Raw genomic sequence first — 18,108 nt, forward strand, 5'->3', positions numbered from 1 at the left:
ATCACTTGCATTGCCATTCTTGAAATGGCCTGTTCAGACACGCCCATTCTGAAAATCTCTGAAATGAGAATGACTGAATGTTAAAAAAAAAATTTTGGGGTACAAGAGACACTGGGGAGCCCAAAAAATACCCCCCCCCCCCCAAAAATTCATGGTGTAGACCCTTTAACGTTTTGAAAAGGTGACTCTACAGATAGCAGAATGGAAATGCTCAGTGATGATGACGTCACGAGTGGAGGACGCTGTTAGATGTCTATGCTGTACTGACAGGACTTGGTACAATGTTGGCCTATAAATGAACACTGTATGGCAGTCGTATGACAGTGCCGCACAAAAGTAACGAAAATAGCTGATCGCAATGCAGTCGCATCACGTTGTAATGATGTGAGCTTTCAGATCATTTTCACCTATAATGACATGCCCATAGGGACACAATGTTGAAAGTGGTAGCTTTCCTCTTCTACCCTGGATTTGAACCCGGTTTCTGTGCAAGTGCAAGTGCTGTTTTTTTTACCATTGAGCTATTAAAGCCTACCTGCTTGCTCAGGGGATAAATTGAATCTTGACCATCAGGTCCAAATTGGTGTCAGATCCTGTGTCTACTGTAGGTGAGACATGACCTTTGACATGATCTAAATGTCTCAATAGAAGAGCAGGGAGACAAAATGCAACCACCCCAATTGTACAAGTTATATTGTATTAACATACTCTGCCATAGAGATTGGACAACATTTTAATGTATTAATTTAAAAAAAGTTACTTTAAGTCTGTCTGTGGCTTCTATGAATATTAAACCAATGAAAAGTATTAACAAGTAATAATAATAACTACATTGGATCCATTGGAAAGTAATTTCCTGAAAAGTAACAGTTTTGGACGTACAAGGTTTCCACCCGACAGCGAATAAAGAACAACTTTAATCCATGCATGTACAGTTAAGGTTTTGGTAATAAAATTAATAAAATAATAAACCTATTAATCTCCAAATAGCTACAGTATGTGCTTAATGTTTGGAACAATTAGCCTGACCTGTTGTGTTTCTCCGTATAGAGGCCAGTCAAGTTGCAGTTGGAACTGTGACGTCCTTACAGATTCAGGAGGCCCGCGGAGAGGTCGTCAGGGTCACCTGGGTCGGCGTGCAGGGAGCAACGGCCTACCGTGTGGCTTGGAAGCGAACAGATGGTACGCCTCTTGCAGTGGTGGAATGTAACTTAGTACATATTTACTCAAGTACTTTACTTAAGTACAATTGTGAGGTATTTTTTTCTTCACTGGAGTATTTCCAAATTTTCAATACTTTTACTTCTACTCCACTTCATCTCAGAGGCAAATATTGTACTTTTACTCCACTACACTTATTTGAACACGTTAGTTACTAGTTACTTTGCAGATATAAATCATTATATTATAAAACATACATTAACCACTTTAGCCCTATTTTATGCATAGGCTATTTGAAAATAGACGATCTACAAGCTCACAACATGCTCTCAACACGTCGCATCGCGACGCGTTGTGAGCTTGTAGATCTGCTATTTTCAAACATTTTAGTACTTTGACTTTTGGTACTTTAAGTATATTTTTATGCCAATACTTTTGTACTTTTACTCAAGTAACATTTTGAGTCTTTTACTTGTAACAGAGTATTTTTATATTGTGGCTACTTTTACTTGTGTAAAATATCTGAGTACTTCTTCCACCACTGGCCTCTTGCCTGATGGTGAAAGATTTCATGAGAATAACCTCTTTGGTTTCTATATTGCAATGCCTCGTATTTACAGTGTTCCAGGGCCTTTTTTACTCGTTATATCTTATAAAATCAAATCATTATCACTAGACCGGTGCAGGGACCACTGCAAGTCGAGCACAGTGTATAACGAGAACGATGCAACATAGGAATGCATGCCCCACCCGGTTATGCAATAACCACTGTCCATTGTTGTCAGATTTCTCGCTGTAGCCGTTGTCAGAGAACCCAGTGCACGCCGGCATACGTGTAATAGCCCGTGGTAAAAAAAATGCTAATAGCTTAAAGGACGACTCCACACATTTTCAACCTGGCTTCATGTAATTGGTCCTCCTCACTAATGCTCATGATAATATGGGACCAATTCTGTCTACTTGGTCAGTGTCTCAGAGGAGGGCTGTGGACAGTTCAGAAACCCGCCTACCAGTGACATCGTCGATTGGGAATCCAAGCTAATAGAAACTGCAGGCTTTCTATTCCTGGAAAGTTAGCATGCTATTATGGAAGCCATTGTTCTCGCGTTAATACAAAATAAATAAAAATTAAATAAATCTTGGGGAAAAAATGTGTCCACCGCCCTCCTATGAGACACAGACAGAGTAGAAAAAAATGACACAATTTTATCAGGAGCATTAGTAAGGACCTACTGTATTACATTATATGAAGATAGGCTTTGTCACTCTCTTCATATGCCAACCCGTGTGCAAGTTCAGATTTATCGGTTTAACCACTGCAGAGAAAATGTATATATGATGAATGCAGACAGACAGAGGTTTCCTCATTTTATAGTACGATACATACAGTATATAAAAGAGATTCTACCCACAAGGTATTGTCTGATGTGAAGAAAAATAATAATGTTCAGTGGTAGTCGGCTTGTAAGGGTGCTCACTGGTCCTACTGTGTGCTGCTGCTCCTGCAGGAGGAGAAGAGAGGAGTCAGCTGGTGGGAGGAGACGTGACCGTAGTGGACTTGAACCAGTTGGACCCCGGGGCCCAGTACGAGGTGAAGGTCATGGCTTTGGTCCAGAACAGGGAGGGATCCCCTGTGTCTGTCAGAGTCACCACAGGTAATGTAAACCAAACCTTCCTTACTTTCAGACATTCAGCATAGGGTAGATTACACCGTAAAATGTGTGCTCGTTTAACGTTCATTTAACTCATTTTAGATTTCTTTGGCTATTCAAAAATAGCAGATCTACAAGCTCATAGCGCGGCACCGAGTGCCGCGCTATGAGCTTGTAGATCTGCTATTTTTGAAAAACCGTGAACATTTGTGCTAATCTTTGAATATTTATATATTTTTTACATTTATAACTAAAATCTTTGCTTCTGGAGGTCCCTGGAGCAAAATATATTTTTAAAAGTTTGCTTTAAAATATATATATTCAAAGATTTGCACAAACGTTCACAATGTTTCTAAAATAGCAGATATACTGAGCTTTTATATCTGCTATTTTTGAATAGCCAAAGTATAAAATAATGCTTATAGCTAAAATCTAAAATGACACAGATGCTTTCCCGGAATGGGTTAACAATTGACTCTTTCTAATCCATTTCTACTCTGTGCAGTGTCGTTATTGAAGTGTGCAAATAAAACACAATGCATTATGTTGCAAAACATACAAGACGCCAAGTCAAGTGAATAGCTTAAGCAATTGCGTGTGTGTGTGTGTTTTCCCCATTTCCCTGACTCTATTTGTTCACACAGCTGGTGCCCCGACTCCCACCCAGACTGTCACCAATTTGCGTGTGGCAGAGGTTACACAGAATTCTGCGCTGCTTGGCTGGTTACCGCTGGCTGGGGCCACAGGATACATCCTCCGTTGGAGAGAGGAGCGAGGTGAGACACTTCATTACAAATAACAGAATACACACACACACACACACACACACACACACACACACACACACACACACACACACACACACACACACACACACACACACACACACACACACACACACACACACACACCCACACACACATGGGCTGGGCTGAAACTTTGGATTGCAGACTTTTATAATCTGGTGAAGGTCATGGGCAGGTCTAAACCCAAGCTATGCCCACATATAAGTCATGCCCTCCTAAAACACAATGTACGCCCACCTAAAATGACATGTCCACACCCCAGGTCAGATTGGCCTAGCGGTGTGATCCGAGGAAAGTCATGGCAAAACCAAAACATTGTATATCATCTGGAGAGGGCACAGAAAATCCTCGTCCATTTATTTCAATTAAACTTTCTCACCCAGCGCAGACTCCCCCCGACTCCCCCCCTATCTCCCTTCTTCCGGGGTTTGATGACGTAACGGGCCCATAAGCATGCACATTACTGTCCTTTATGCGTCTACGTCACAAACTGCCTCCATCAGGCATGGCCATATATGGGCGTATTTGTCCAAACACAGACCCACTGACCACAAACAGTCAACTTTATGTAGAGGATTTATTATTATCTTATATCTTATAATAATCATCATTTGCATTATTGCAGTTCTGTCAGATAACTCACAAATAGTTTGAACCAATATTTTATTATAGAATGAGAATACAAGTGTGGATATAATATTTTATCTTGGCGTTCAGGCTCTGCTACATTTTTCTCCCTGCTCAGCACAATTAAACAACCATCATTAACCATTAAGAGCAGGGAGACAGATAGATATACAATAACGACCCCCCATGGGGAACAGAACTAATAGCAGAGCCCACTGGTGGTGCTGGGGTGGCGGTGGGAGCAAACAGACGCATACCAACAGTCCAGGGACAAATGACAGCAGGAGGAAGAACAGAGACTGAGAGGAGCTTGAATAAGCCCCTCCGGCTTCCTCAGGTCTGGTGATGCCGACCTCCTGGACATCCCCCCCAAAAAAAAAAACGCACCTGGGGTGACAGGGCTTTGCAGCCCCCTCCCTTTGGAACCTACTCCCACCTCACATCAAAACTGCCCCCACCCTTGCCATGTTCAAAGCCTCCCTCAAAACCCACCTTTTCAGACTTGCTTTCCCCGCCCTAACTCAAACCAAAATCTCCCTTTCTGCTCCCTAGTCTTGGCTTAATGTTTTTAGCCTTTTAACCTTTTCGCTCCTAATAAAGTTGTTTATTTTGATTTGTTTTGTAAAACGACTTTGGTTACTAAGAAAAGTGCTATATACTGTAAGTCTGATTTATTATTATTATTATTAGTATTATTATTTATTATCCATATATGTCTGTCTTTGGTTTGCAGCGGAACAAAACAAAAAAAGTTGCAAAACAAATCCCGGAATTCTTGCTCGTTCTACAAAGACATTATAAAATTGCTTGGCCAAACTTTTTGTTACCCTTGAGAAGTTTTTACGATTACAATTAGAATTTGGTCATTTAGCAGATGCTCTTATCCAGAGGAAATACCATGAGCCCTGTTCAACAAACAACGAATGAAAACAAGAACAACAACAATTTAGTGCATCAAAGAAACTAGGACACCAGGTATACATCAGAACTAACATGTCTAAACAACCTGCTATCTAAATAAGTCAACAGTAGGCCTAAATAACACATCAGTATGTGTACAAGTAACCCCCATACTGTATACTGTATCTGCATAGTATAAGTGTGGCAGCTATCAAAACAGGCTAGAAGAAGGGATGCAAGGAGAGAGCGCTAAGGGGTGAGGTGGAGTTTTCAGAGTGAGTCTGCAGTCCTTACTGAGGTGGACACATGGTCATTCCACAGCTTGGGAGTCAGAGGAGAGATGCTTGGACCGGAGCATTGGCTAGGGTGTTTGTAAAGGGATGAACAGACTTCCTGTGTTTATAGCTGATTTAATCCATTATGACCTATACCGGGGACAGCATCTGTGTCAATTTAGATTTATTTGGCTATTCAAAAACAGATCTACGAGCTTGTAGATCTGCAATTTTTGAAAAATCGTGGAAATATGCGCAAATCTTTGAATAATATATATATTTTTGAATCGATTTTTTTTTTCTTATGGGGGTCCCTGGAACTAAACATCCGTGGTCAAAGACATATACTTTTTGGCGGTCCTTGACATGAAAAAGGTTGAGCACCACTGATATAGAAACATATGTTTTTCAGAAAACTGTTAGGATTTAGAAGACATTTGTAGAATCCCCAGAAGCAAAGATATGAGTTACAAATGTTCGTTATATATATATATATATTATACATATATATATATATATATATTCAAAGATTTGCACACATTTTCATGATAAAAATAAAAAAAAACAGATCTACAAGCTCAACAGCTTGTATATCTGATATTTTTGAATAGCCAAAGTAATCTAAAATGACCCAGTTGCTTTCCCCGGTCTTAATGGGTTAAGTGAGTGATAAGGGGCGTGGGGGTGGATCATGTCCTGAAGGTAAGGGGGAAATGATTGCACTGTAGAGATAGTACATTAAGCAGACTGTTTTTAATTAGTATCATCACATGTTTTCAATCTCATTCATGCAGCCATGGTTTAAAAGGAGAACATTACTCACTCTGCTGTGTTGTGCCACTGTTTGCATCACACTGACAATAGAAAGCAGAGGGAAAAGCGGAGAGTGGTCTGAGGAGATTAGAAACAAGGTTATAGCAAAGCATGGTCAATGTAAAGTTTACAAGACTACAGTATCTCTCCCAAGAGCTTGATGTTCCTGTGACCACTGTTGCCAGTATTATTATCCCATTAAGACCTGAAGCCGATTCTACATGTCTCCTAAATCCCAACAGTATTATGAAAAACATATGTTTCTATATCAGTGGTGCTCAAACTTTTTCATGTCAAGGACCCCCAAAATGATATGTATTTGGCCGCGGACCCCCATCTCAAAATATGTTGTTCCAGGGACCCCCAGAAGCGAAGATTTGAGTTAAAAAAGGTTAGCTGTAAAAATATATTCAAAGATTTGCACACATTTTCACGATTTTTCAAAAATAGCAGATCTACAAGCTCGTAGCGCTGCACTCGGTGCCGCGCTATGAGCTTGTAGATCTGCTATTTTTGAATAGCCAAAGAAATCTAAAATGACACGGATGAGTTCGAGGTCTTAATGGCTTAAAGGGATATTTCACTTTCAAAAAAAGTTTTGGTCATTCTATCGTCTACTCAGGCTTTTGTGAGCCACCCAGACCGTTTTTAAGTTGCTTGATTCAGTATTTAGATATTTGATATTCATTTTTTCAGACACGCCCCCTTCCTATACAAACCCATTATAACTTCAAACTCAATTTTTAACATGTTAGATTTGTCAAAAACACCCGTCCTTGGTTCTGATGACTCACCCTGCCCTCCTAATACGCGAGGGGGCCGTGTTTTTTCGATAACCTTTTTCATTTATTTTTAATATTTTTTTTGGAAAATGAAAAAAAAAAAATACATTAAAAAAATTAAATAAAATAAATGAAAAAAGTTATCGAAAAAACACGGCCCCCTCGCGTATTAGGAGGGCAGGGTGAGTCACCAGAACCAAGGACGGGTGTTTTTGATGAATCTAACATGGTTAAAATGGAGTTTGAAGTTATAATGGGTTTGTATAGGAAGGGGGCGTGTCTGATAAAATGATTATCAAATATCTAAATACTAAATCAAGCAACTTAAAAACGGTCTGGGGGGCTCACAAAAGCCTGAGTAGACGATAAAATGACCAAAAGTTTTTTTTAAAGTGAAATATCCCTTTAAGACCTTTAAGGCCGTAGTTTTGGGACTCTAGCCATTATCAAACATCTCTGGACATGGTCGCAAAAGAGGAAAATTGGACCAAGATTGAACAGAAAGATTGTTGTCGAGAAAGAACAAAGGGAAAACTTCAAAAACAGTTTCAAGTCACCCCCATCTGTCACTGTCTGTATGAAAATGGGCAGAAGGTCTGCTCCACTTCTAAAAAGGAGACACAAAAAAAGCCAAACTGGACCAAAATCCTTGTTGACATGATGCCGCTGTCCTTCTGGAACGTTGTACAGAGCAATGTCCCAAAAGGACTGTGGCGTGTGTAAAATTTGTACTTTGGACAGATGAGGTTTTTGGTAAATCAAGGCTATGTTCACAGAAGACAAGTTGACGCTTTCAAATAAAAGAACGGCGTGCCTATGTTATGGTTTGGGTTTGCTTTGCAGACTTAATCACTGGGTGCTAAACTCATAGCCTACGTCAGAATTCTGTGTCTTAACCCATTCAATCCGGGGGATGCATCTCTGTATTTTTTTTATTTCTTTGGCTGTTCAAAAATAGCAGATATACAAGCTCATAGCCGCGCTATGAGCTTGTAGATCTGCTATTTTAGGAAAATCAAGATTTTTTTTGCAAATCTATGAATATATATATATATATATTCTACAAATGTCTTCTAAATCCTAACCGTTTAAAAAGAAATAAACTTATGCTGTTATATCAGTGGTTCCCAAACCTTTTTATGTCAAGGACCCCCAAAATGATATGTATTTCGCCACGGATCCCCATCTCAAAATATTTTGTTCCAGGACCCCCCAGAAGCAAAGATTTGAGTAAAACATTTCCCTTTAAAAAAATATACATTCAAAGATTTGCACACACTCAAAAAATAGCAGATCTATCAGTTCATAGTGCGGCACTTGGTGCTGCGCTATGAACTTGTAGATCTGCTATTTTTTTATAGACAAAGTTGCGTTGGTGGGGTTGACCTTAAAACTGTTTTGTTGCAAGGAGTTGCGACTAGTTGCATTGGTTCGGTTTGGCCTTTAGACGCAGGTCATGGGTCTGCCATGATAATGACCCAAAACATGCATCAAAAAGCACACAATTATGAATAGGAATACATTGGACTGTTCTGAAGTGGCCTGCTGTGAGTCCTGATCTGAATCCCACTGAGCATCTGTGGAAAGAGCTGAAACTTGTAGTTGGGAGACGGCACCCATCAAACCTGTGAGAACTGTTTGCTGGAACAGAAATGTTTCATTACAGAAAGTGCTTGACTGCAGTTATTGCATCCAAAGGCTGTGACACAAAATATTAAGTTAAGAGTAGGGTACCAATATTCTTATTTTTTCAAGATATTTGTGGGGTCTTTTTGACCTTTATCTATAGATTAGGCCTACAGTAGAGACAGACAGGAAACAGGGAGAGATAGATGGGGAGAGACATGCAGCAAAGATCGTCGGGAACGGGACTCGAACCCGCGATGCGCTGTCGGGCTACATTGGAGCCTAGGTGCCCGGACCGCCATGCCATTTTCATTAGTTTTATTATTTCAACTGTTAATATGTTAAGCTGTAAATGAATTATTTCCTATTCAGTGAGAAATAAAGAATAATGGGTGTCATACTTCTGTCAGATTCAACTTTAAGCTACACACAATGTAACTTTCATGTCCTGCCCGGGATTCAAACCCAGGTCATCCTGAACTTTAGTTCATAAGTTATATTGCATTAAAATACTTCACCATACAGATTGGACGAAGTAACATTTTATTCACTCTTAAGACTTGTAAGTCGCTCTGGATAAGAGTGTTTATTGAGCTCTAGTCAATAAACAATGTAATCATAATGTAAATAATCAGATAGAGTACAGAGAGAGAACCGTGTACCGTAGGGCCTCCTTGATGTAGTACAGGGGTCTTCAACGTTATTCAGGCCAAGGACCCCTTAGCTGAGAGAGAAATGAAGCAGGGACCCCCCACTACATATTGTATAAAACTGTGTTGCAGATTAAACCTTTTCATATATTTCATAGATAGCTTCATAGACTTGTTTTACAGCACTATCATCACTGTTGTACAAATTAATGTTTTTAAGATTTGGAGGACCCCATGTTCTAACTCTGAGGACCCCCTAGGGGTCACGGACCCCCTGTTGAAGACCCTTGATGTAATATATTGAATATATTGCTTTGTCTTACTGTAAGTCTTTGTATTGTTAAGACACAGGGCAAGGCCAGTCCGTCACGCTCCCTGCTTCAGCCAGCTCGTACCGGGTGACCGGGCTGCGTCTGGGTCTTCGTTACCGCTTCACCATACAGCCTACGTTCGCCAGTGGACTGGGAGCTGAGGCCTACGTGGAGGAACGCACTGGTAATGCACTGCCCTCATGTCTGTACTTTATCTGCATGTGTTCTTTCCTTATAACAGACCCCCCTCTTCTGGATATAATAAGCACCAGTGGTGGAAGAAGTACTGCTTTACTTAAGTAAAAGTATCATTACTGCAATGTAGAAATACTATTGGCATCAAAATGTACTTAAAGTACCAAAATTAAAAGTACTAATTAGAATGTCCCATTTCAAGATTTCAAATGTATAAAAATCTTTTGAAAATAGCAGATCGACAAGCTCACAATGCGTCGCATCGCAACGCATTGTGAGTTTGTAGATCAGCTATTTTGAAATGGCCGAAATGTATACAGATCTGAAGTGGTTAGTGTAGGTTTTCTGCAAAGTAACTAGTAACTAAAGTTTTCAAATAAATGTAGTGGAGTAAAAGTATAATATTTGGATCCGAGATGTAATGGAGTAGAAGTACTGTACTTGAGTAAATGTACTTAAAGGGCAAGACCACTTTGTTAGAGGTTTGGGTTGTGTATTTACCTTGCCATGGTGTAACTCCAAAGGTGGACAACAAATCAAAAATAATTGCTCCATTGATTAGAAATTGATAATTCAAAATATGCTCCTCATTGACTTACATTGTACGGTAAAACAGCTCTTAAAGTCACTCTTTTAACACGTAAACGAACACAAACAAAGTTGATTCAGACAATATAGAACATCACCAAACCCAGTACTGTTTGTTTTTTTAATAAAAATGTGAACTTCCTGTTGAATTTGCTATTTTTATTTAGAAGAAAACCCGGACTGGATCCGCGGTTCCGGATCTTTAAATAGTCAAATCAACAGGAAGTTGACATTTTTATTAAAAAAACAAACAGTACTGGGTTTGCTGATGTTCTATATTGTCTGAATCAACTTTGTTTGTGTTCGTTTACGTGCTAAAAGAGTGACTTTAAGAGCTGTTTCACCGTACAATGTAAGTCAATGAGGAGCATATTTTGAATTATCAATTTCTAATCAATGGAGCAATTATTTTTGATTTGTTGTCCACCTTTGGAGTTACACCATGGCAAGGTAAATACACAACCCAAATCTCTACCAAAGTGGTCTTGCCCTTTAAGTTACTTTACACCACTGCTTATAAGAGCCTCCCCTCTTCTGGATATAATAACCACCATACACATTTATCTCTCTGCAGTGTGTGTGGGTGGTCGTCTGGATGTCGTGTTCCTGGTTCCGGCCTCTCAGGACCGGACAAGCCTGAGAGAACCTCTGGTGGCCCTTCTAACCAGTGCGGCCGGGTCGCTCACCTCCATCGGACCCCGCGACTCACAGGTGCAGTTCGGGAGCAAGCATTATGAACACTGTTGAGAAACTACAGGCTATTGTATACAGTAGTTCACATTCTATTCTGTCTAGATTGTGATAATGATGTCCTTTCTGCTTCCTGTTGTCCTCAGGTGGGAGTCGTGGTCTACAGTTCCAGACCCAAAGTTTGGTTCCTGCTTAATCGCCATAGCAACTCTCAAACACTGCTTCAAGAGATCCTATCCACACCCTTTGATGATAATCCGGGAAACAACATAGGTCGGTGTCTGTGGTTTTCCACACACCTAAACATAATGACCGTGCTTATTTTCTGTTATTTTGTGGAGGTTATTACCAGGTTCTCTTTAGATATGTAACGCTGTGGCTCCCCCTGCAGGCGAGGCACTGACGTTCACTCGACAGTTCCTGCTGACCACCACATCTGGACGGAGACCCAGGGTTCCTGGTGCCGTGGTCATCATCTCTGACAGCAGATCCTCGGACAACATCACTGTCCCAGCAAGCGCTGTCAAAGCCACAGGTAGGTTGATACTGTCGAGTAGGCCTGACCTCGATTATTCGAATAGTCGACTAATCAGTCGAGGGGAGTCTGAGTCGACTGCCAATCTCTTTATTTGACATCTCTACATTATTCGACTGAGAGATTGGCCCAATTTGTTATGTTAATTAACTAATAGTTTGCCAAAAATATACATCATGATTTATTGGGATAAACCAAGCAAGTATGTTAAATCAGACATTAAGCACCCCTACTGCCCAAATGGAATGTTCCTCTATTACATAACATATTTTTTGTATGATTCGACTGAGAGATTGGCAGTCGAATCAGACTGATACGACTGCCAATCTCAGTCGAATCATGCCAAAAAGAAAATTCAAAAACATATTTTTTTTCAAAAAATAAATAAAATATATATATATATTCTTTTTGGTGTTGCATTAGTCGACTATTAGTCGACTATAGGCAACATTTGGCCAATCATATTTGACTATAGAAATCCTTAGTCGGGGACAGGCCTACTGTCGAGTAACCCGACGCATTATGACTGTCACAGATGACTCTTGCTATTTAGATTTATTGTGTTTTGTGTTGTTATTATAACTTTTGAGTTTTCCTCATCTTTGGTTGGATCCTCAGGTCAAATGTTAGTCGCAGATAATTAGGATTAGCAGAGCAGATTCCTACTGGTTGAGGTTGCTCTATCAGGGTAGTTCATTTCAAGTAAGTCGTTATCACAGAAGTATCTAATTGTCTCACATCTCTGGTATTTATTACTTTGTATTAAGTGGCAACCCCCTCTCGTTTGGGCACCTCCCTTTGCCCCAAACAAACCCAAGTGCAAATACACTTTAGTCTACCTTTGCTTGTCTATACTGAGTGTTTTGTTCATAAAATATCTGATGAAAACATTCATGTCATTGTTTTCTCACAAAACTCCATGTGCCCAGCAGGTGCAGTGACGGTGTTGGCAGTGGGTATTGGTCGGGCGGACCGTGAGGCACTGCGCCAGTCGGTGACAGATGGCAGCACCCAGAACCTCCTGTATACTCCTGATGTAGCACAGCTGGGCACCCTGCACGCTGACCTGGCAGACCTTCTCTGTGGCATTGCTAGAATTCCAGAGGTATAGGGACAAAAACATGTTGATGAAGGAAGAAGTGAAAGTTTATGTCATGTCTAAAACATGGAAATGTTGATATTGTTTATATAATTTGAAAGTACTGGGAAATAGTTAAAAAAAAAAGCTCATATGCTTCACTGTTTGTCATTGTTTTTACTGTTCAATGTAAATCTTTAGCACCGGGTACATATGTGGGTGAAACGGGGTGCCAGTGGCTCTTAAGGTATAGTGGCCGTTTGGGAACCAGAAGGTTCCCGCTTCAGTCCCCTGCTTCTCCTGTCGTCGTGTCAAAGTGTCTTTGAGCAATACACCGAACCCCTAACTGCTCCCAACGTGCAGACCCTTGCATGGTTGCCTCTGCCATCGGTGTACGAATGGGTGAACGTGATGCACATCGTAAAGCACTTTGGATGATAATGGCGCAATATAAATACAGACTATTTAACATTTATATGGTTGCCTTCGGAGAGCTTATAACTGAGATCACAATTTCTCTAAACAAACGAAAATGAGGTACAAAGGATTTGGGGACAGTCAAACAGCTATTCAATAAGAGCAAAACAATTAATTGAACACATTATTAAACACAAATATTGAACACACATATTGGCTGTGGTAACTAGCAAATGTCATGGAGGAGTCAGGACTCGTGCAGAAGTCTGAATATAATTGAATGAAAAAAATAACATTTGACAAAGTCAACAATTACGTTAATTACATTTTTCTCAAAATGTTGATGTTCCTTTGCATCTGATTTCTATGATTGTGGTATGTTTTCAGGTAACCCCTGGGACAGAGCGGTGTACCGTGCAGTGTCCTCGGGTATGTACACTTAGTTTGGTGGAAGAGGTACAGTGTTGCCAGATTCTGTGAGAGAAACAAGCAACCAGGTCTAGGAAAACCAGCCCAAAACAAGCGACTATGGGCCACATGCGCACTTCAACATATACATATATATCAGCTATAGCTAGCAGATCTACAAGCTCACAAAACGTTGCGATGCGACGCGTTGTGAGCTTGAAGATCGGCTATTTTCAAATAAAATCTTGCGGGGAAATTATAATAAGCAGATCTGGCAACCCTGCCCGTGCACAATAGACAGTGAGGAACATTGCATGCACACACATTGCACAGCTGCTTTCCATAGCATTCACCAGCAATCCGGCTGGGAAGTGTAGTGGTGTTGTGTTTCCTTACATGTGTATATCGGAAGACATTCTCAACACAGGACTGAAAGGGGTTTAAATGTTTATTGATTGACACTGTGTGATGAAGTTAAATTGTTTGTGGGGTCACCTGTCTCTCCTCTGCAGTGCTGGCAATCCTGTTGATTGGAAGGGGCCAAGCACTGTAGAGGAGGAGGGGTGTTTGTTCATGTTTGTATTATGTTTTGTCTTTATTATAGTAATCTGTGAATGAATTGGCACCTGTGAAACATTGTTGAACTTTTTTGTAACTTACTTCATATGGGCCTTAGTTAGCCGTATTTGAGTTAACAGAGTTACCAATTACTAATTATGTGATGGTTTGCTTCACCTGCTGCTTAAAAGGCATGCTACAGGTGAAGGTAGATTGAGGGTGAAGGGTTCTCAACGGGACTGAAAATTAAGGCCCGGCCCTAACCGGGCCCTAACTGGGCCGGCCTGAACAATTACCATAACGGTAGGCCCAAAAACCTGGAAAAAAAGGAACCAGAGGCTCGGCCCGGCCTCACAAATTAGCATACGTTTTCGGCCCGGCCCGGCCCGAAAACGTGAGGTCAGGTCGGGTTCGGGCAGAATTTGTGAACTCTAGGAGGGTGAACCGAGATAACAATGTTATGCACGTGTGGAGGTAAACAAAATACAAAAACCTGCATTTGTGGACTTTTTGTGGAATTTTACTTAGGTTAAAGTATCAATAATGCATTGTACTGTAGCAATACTCTGTTACAAGTCAAAGTCTTCTATAAAAAAAAATATTTAAGTAAAAGTACCAAAAGTAAAAGTACACATTGTGCAGAATACCCCATTTCACACATTTTCAAATGTATACAATTGTATAAACAATCCTTTGAAAATAGCCAAAGTATATATATGGCTGAAGTGATTAATGTATGTTTTGTAATAACAATCAAAATCTACAAAGTAGCTAAAGTTTTCAAATACTTATTTCAATATTTGCCCCTGAGATGTAGTATACAGTAGAAGTAAAAAGTATTGAAAATGTAAAATACTTAAGTAAAAGCACCTCTAAACATGAGTAAATGTACTTTACACCACTGTATGTACATCACAGTACATGTAAATCACACTGATCATCGTCATCATTAAAGGTTCAGTGTGTTGATTGATTGATTGATTGATTGATTGATGTACTTCATTGATGTACTTCATGAGAAACAGTACATGGAAGTACAATTCCCAATACAAGGTCTACTAAATTGGATAACTCATAAAACACTAAGCTTGTTTAAAATGAGTTCCCACGCACACAAATCGTGTTGGGTCTGCATGCCTGCAGTCTGATATATGCATCTTTCTTACTGCGGTTAATACCCTTGAAGCTCGTTCAATCTCGTCTCTCAACACTTCTTCCATCTCTCCTCCTAAATATTGTATGATCTCTCTTATTTCCCTCAGGGTGAGAAAGGGGAGCGCGGAGAGAAGGTACAGTGTGCAAAATGTGTCTCATTACTCTTCGACATGCCTGTAGTAATCTGATGGGAGATGGATTGGGGGATTGGGGTTTCTGCTGTAACGGTTTATTTGTGTTGCACTCTATGACGGTGTTCTTCCTGTACAAAAACACACAAACGTGTTATCCAGTTCTGTGTTTTGTTCAATCCTCTAGGGTGAGAGAGCCAGAGATGGCGCAGAAGGACGCAAAGGAGAGCCTGTGAGTCTGTTGGTGAAAGTTTGAAACCACACTGGAAGCAATGCAGTGACTGATTTTACCTTCATTTTACTTACATAGATTCGTATATTGACGTAGACTAATGTATCCAGTTGCGTGTGCGCTGTGTGTGGTTGCGTGCTGCAGGGCCGTGATGGCTTTCCTGGGAGGGAAGGCCCAAGTGGCCCAGAAGGGCGACCGGGCCGAAGTGAGGGCCCTTCAGTCGGCGTCAGAGGGGAGAAGGGGGAGAGGGTGAGTGTCACAGCAATGTCATATAATTACACATTAATCCATTAAGACCAGGAACGCATCTGTGTCATTTTCGATTTCTTTGGCTTTAAAAAAAATTGCAGATATACAAGCGCACAGAGTGCCGCGCTCTGAGCTTGTAGATCTGCTATTTATTTTTTACCGTGAAAAATTTGTGCAAATCTTTGAATATATATATGTTTTAAAGCGTTTTTTTTTACTCCGATCTGTGCTTCTGGGGGTCCCTGGAACAACATATTTTGAGATGGGGGTCCGCGGCCAAATACATATCATTTTGGGGATCCTTGACATGAAAAAGTTGGAGCACCACTTTGGTGCCAACCAAACAACAACAATTATATGTATTTGACCTCGGACCCCCATCAAAATATGTTGTTCCAGGGACCCCCCCCAGAAGCAAAGATTTGAGTTAAAAATATTGTTTAAAAATATATATGTATTCAAAGATTTGCATACATTTTCAAGATTTGTCAAAAAATTGCAGATCTGCAAGCTCATAGCGCGGCACGAAGTGACGCACTATGAGCTTGTAGATCTGCTATTTTTGAATAGCCAAAGTGCAAAATATGACTAAAATCTAAAATGACACAGATGCGTCCCCTGATTGAGTGGGTTAAAGGCTGAACTATTGTCTAACAGCGTTGTGTGTCTAGGGTTTCCCTGGTATTGATGGGAGTCCTGGGTTACCGGGCAGACCAGGATCCCCTGGCTCTGCAGGAGTCCCTGTGAGTATATAGGAGCAATGGATTTGATAGAGCAGCGATTCCCCAACCTGTGGGACCGGGGCCCACTGGTGGGCCATGAGGATATTGAAAGTGGGCCCCCCAAATAATTGGCAAAATAACACGATTTTAAAAATGTGTTTTAAAAAAAAGGTCATAGTGTTTTTTTCTTTAAAACCTACCAAATGTAGTTGTCTTTGTGATACCAATAAATATAGTATACTACGTTAGTTCCATTGAACCAAGCTGGAACACAATCGATTGATTGATCATTAAAATAAACATGCTCTGAAAATTCACGTGGCGAACGCTTTCAAGTGGGCTCGGGTCCAGAAAAGGTTGGCGACTGCTGCGATACAGTATCTCATATTCATTGCATACAGTACATGTCTTGTGCACATCTTGTGAGAGCATAAAACATGATCTGTCACCTCCAGGGTACACAAGGCATACCTGGCATCAGAGGAGACCCTGTGAGTCATCTTCAGCATTATTATGCACCATTAACACTCGCATATTAATGTTAATGTGTTACTTCATCTGTGACTCATGCATTTGTATTGTGTGGTACCTTCTATTGTTCTAGGGTCAAACAGGGGTGCCGGGAGCAGGAGGGTCGAGGGGGGACAAAGGTGAAAGGGTGAGTTGAATGCGTATTAGTCGAATGCTTATTAGTCTGTGTACACAAATAGAGAACGCTGCGCTAAGTGCCGTGTTATCAAGCTTGCCTGTTGTTGCTGGGGTTATTGCACTTGCAACGTGTCGCCGAAGCGACGTGTTCAGGTTTCGGTACTCAGCATTGGGAGTTATTACGTGGGTAGCTTGGGATCAATACCATTTTCGGGTTTCTGATCGGTCAGGCGGCCGGAACCAGGGGGCCTGTGCATCACCCCAAAATAATTCCTCGTAGATCAAGGGCATTTTAATTTTAGGGCCTACCCAATAAAACCCTTGATGCGGCGTAGTTTAGCTTGTAGAAATAATTTGTTTGGGATATCGATCCTTTATTCAAACTCGTAGCGACTGGCGAGACTAAACTAGTAGTTATACTCGATTTAGCATTTAAATGCTATCAGGGGGAACCAAAACAAAGCCATACACTGACACATGTTAGGGCCCTTGTAATGTATTTTATAAACGTGGACTCAATAAAGGAATTAAAATGTGTGTGTGTGTATTCCAGGGTGACCCAGGCACCGGAGTAACAGGAGGGGGTCTTCCAGGGAGGAAGGGAGAGGCAGGAATCGCAGGACTACCGGTAAGTGAGTGACATGTGCACACACACTGTCACCATGCCTGCTTATCCTGCATTCAAGTCATATGGGAGAGATGGTCAATTATATGGATAGATACTAGTTGTGCTATGCAGAAAACCAACAGCAAGTGACTTAATAAGGTGTTGGGCCACCACAAAGCGGCCAGAACAGCTTCAGTGCACCGGGGCATAGATTCTGCATCTCAGTCTCTGGAACTCTACAGGAGGAATGGAATACCATTCTAACATAAGGGTATTCCCTTATTTAGTGTTA

The 18,108-nt window shown here is 40.8% G+C and overlaps 1 protein-coding gene across 1 annotated transcript in view; it reads left to right on the forward strand.

The window, feature by feature from the left end:
- col7a1 (collagen, type VII, alpha 1) overlaps positions 1-18,108 on the forward strand; it is a 136,685-nt gene that overhangs the window by 37,333 nt on the left and 81,244 nt on the right. The window contains exons 20-35 of the mRNA XM_080424385.1: positions 1,051-1,182; positions 2,670-2,816; positions 3,458-3,589; positions 9,638-9,787; positions 10,961-11,097; positions 11,223-11,349; positions 11,468-11,611; positions 12,544-12,716; positions 13,494-13,535; positions 15,335-15,361; positions 15,546-15,590; positions 15,735-15,839; positions 16,511-16,582; positions 17,017-17,052; positions 17,166-17,219; positions 17,763-17,837. Of these exons, the coding sequence (XP_080280511.1) occupies positions 1,051-1,182; positions 2,670-2,816; positions 3,458-3,589; positions 9,638-9,787; positions 10,961-11,097; positions 11,223-11,349; positions 11,468-11,611; positions 12,544-12,716; positions 13,494-13,535; positions 15,335-15,361; positions 15,546-15,590; positions 15,735-15,839; positions 16,511-16,582; positions 17,017-17,052; positions 17,166-17,219; positions 17,763-17,837 (1,598 nt within the window). The remainder of the gene's footprint in view (positions 1-1,050; positions 1,183-2,669; positions 2,817-3,457; positions 3,590-9,637; positions 9,788-10,960; positions 11,098-11,222; positions 11,350-11,467; positions 11,612-12,543; positions 12,717-13,493; positions 13,536-15,334; positions 15,362-15,545; positions 15,591-15,734; positions 15,840-16,510; positions 16,583-17,016; positions 17,053-17,165; positions 17,220-17,762; positions 17,838-18,108) is intronic.

This window comes from Gymnoscopelus braueri, assembly GCF_963280865.1.
Source record: "Gymnoscopelus braueri genome assembly, chromosome: 3".
Lineage (NCBI taxonomy): Eukaryota > Metazoa > Chordata > Actinopteri > Myctophiformes > Myctophidae > Gymnoscopelus > Gymnoscopelus braueri.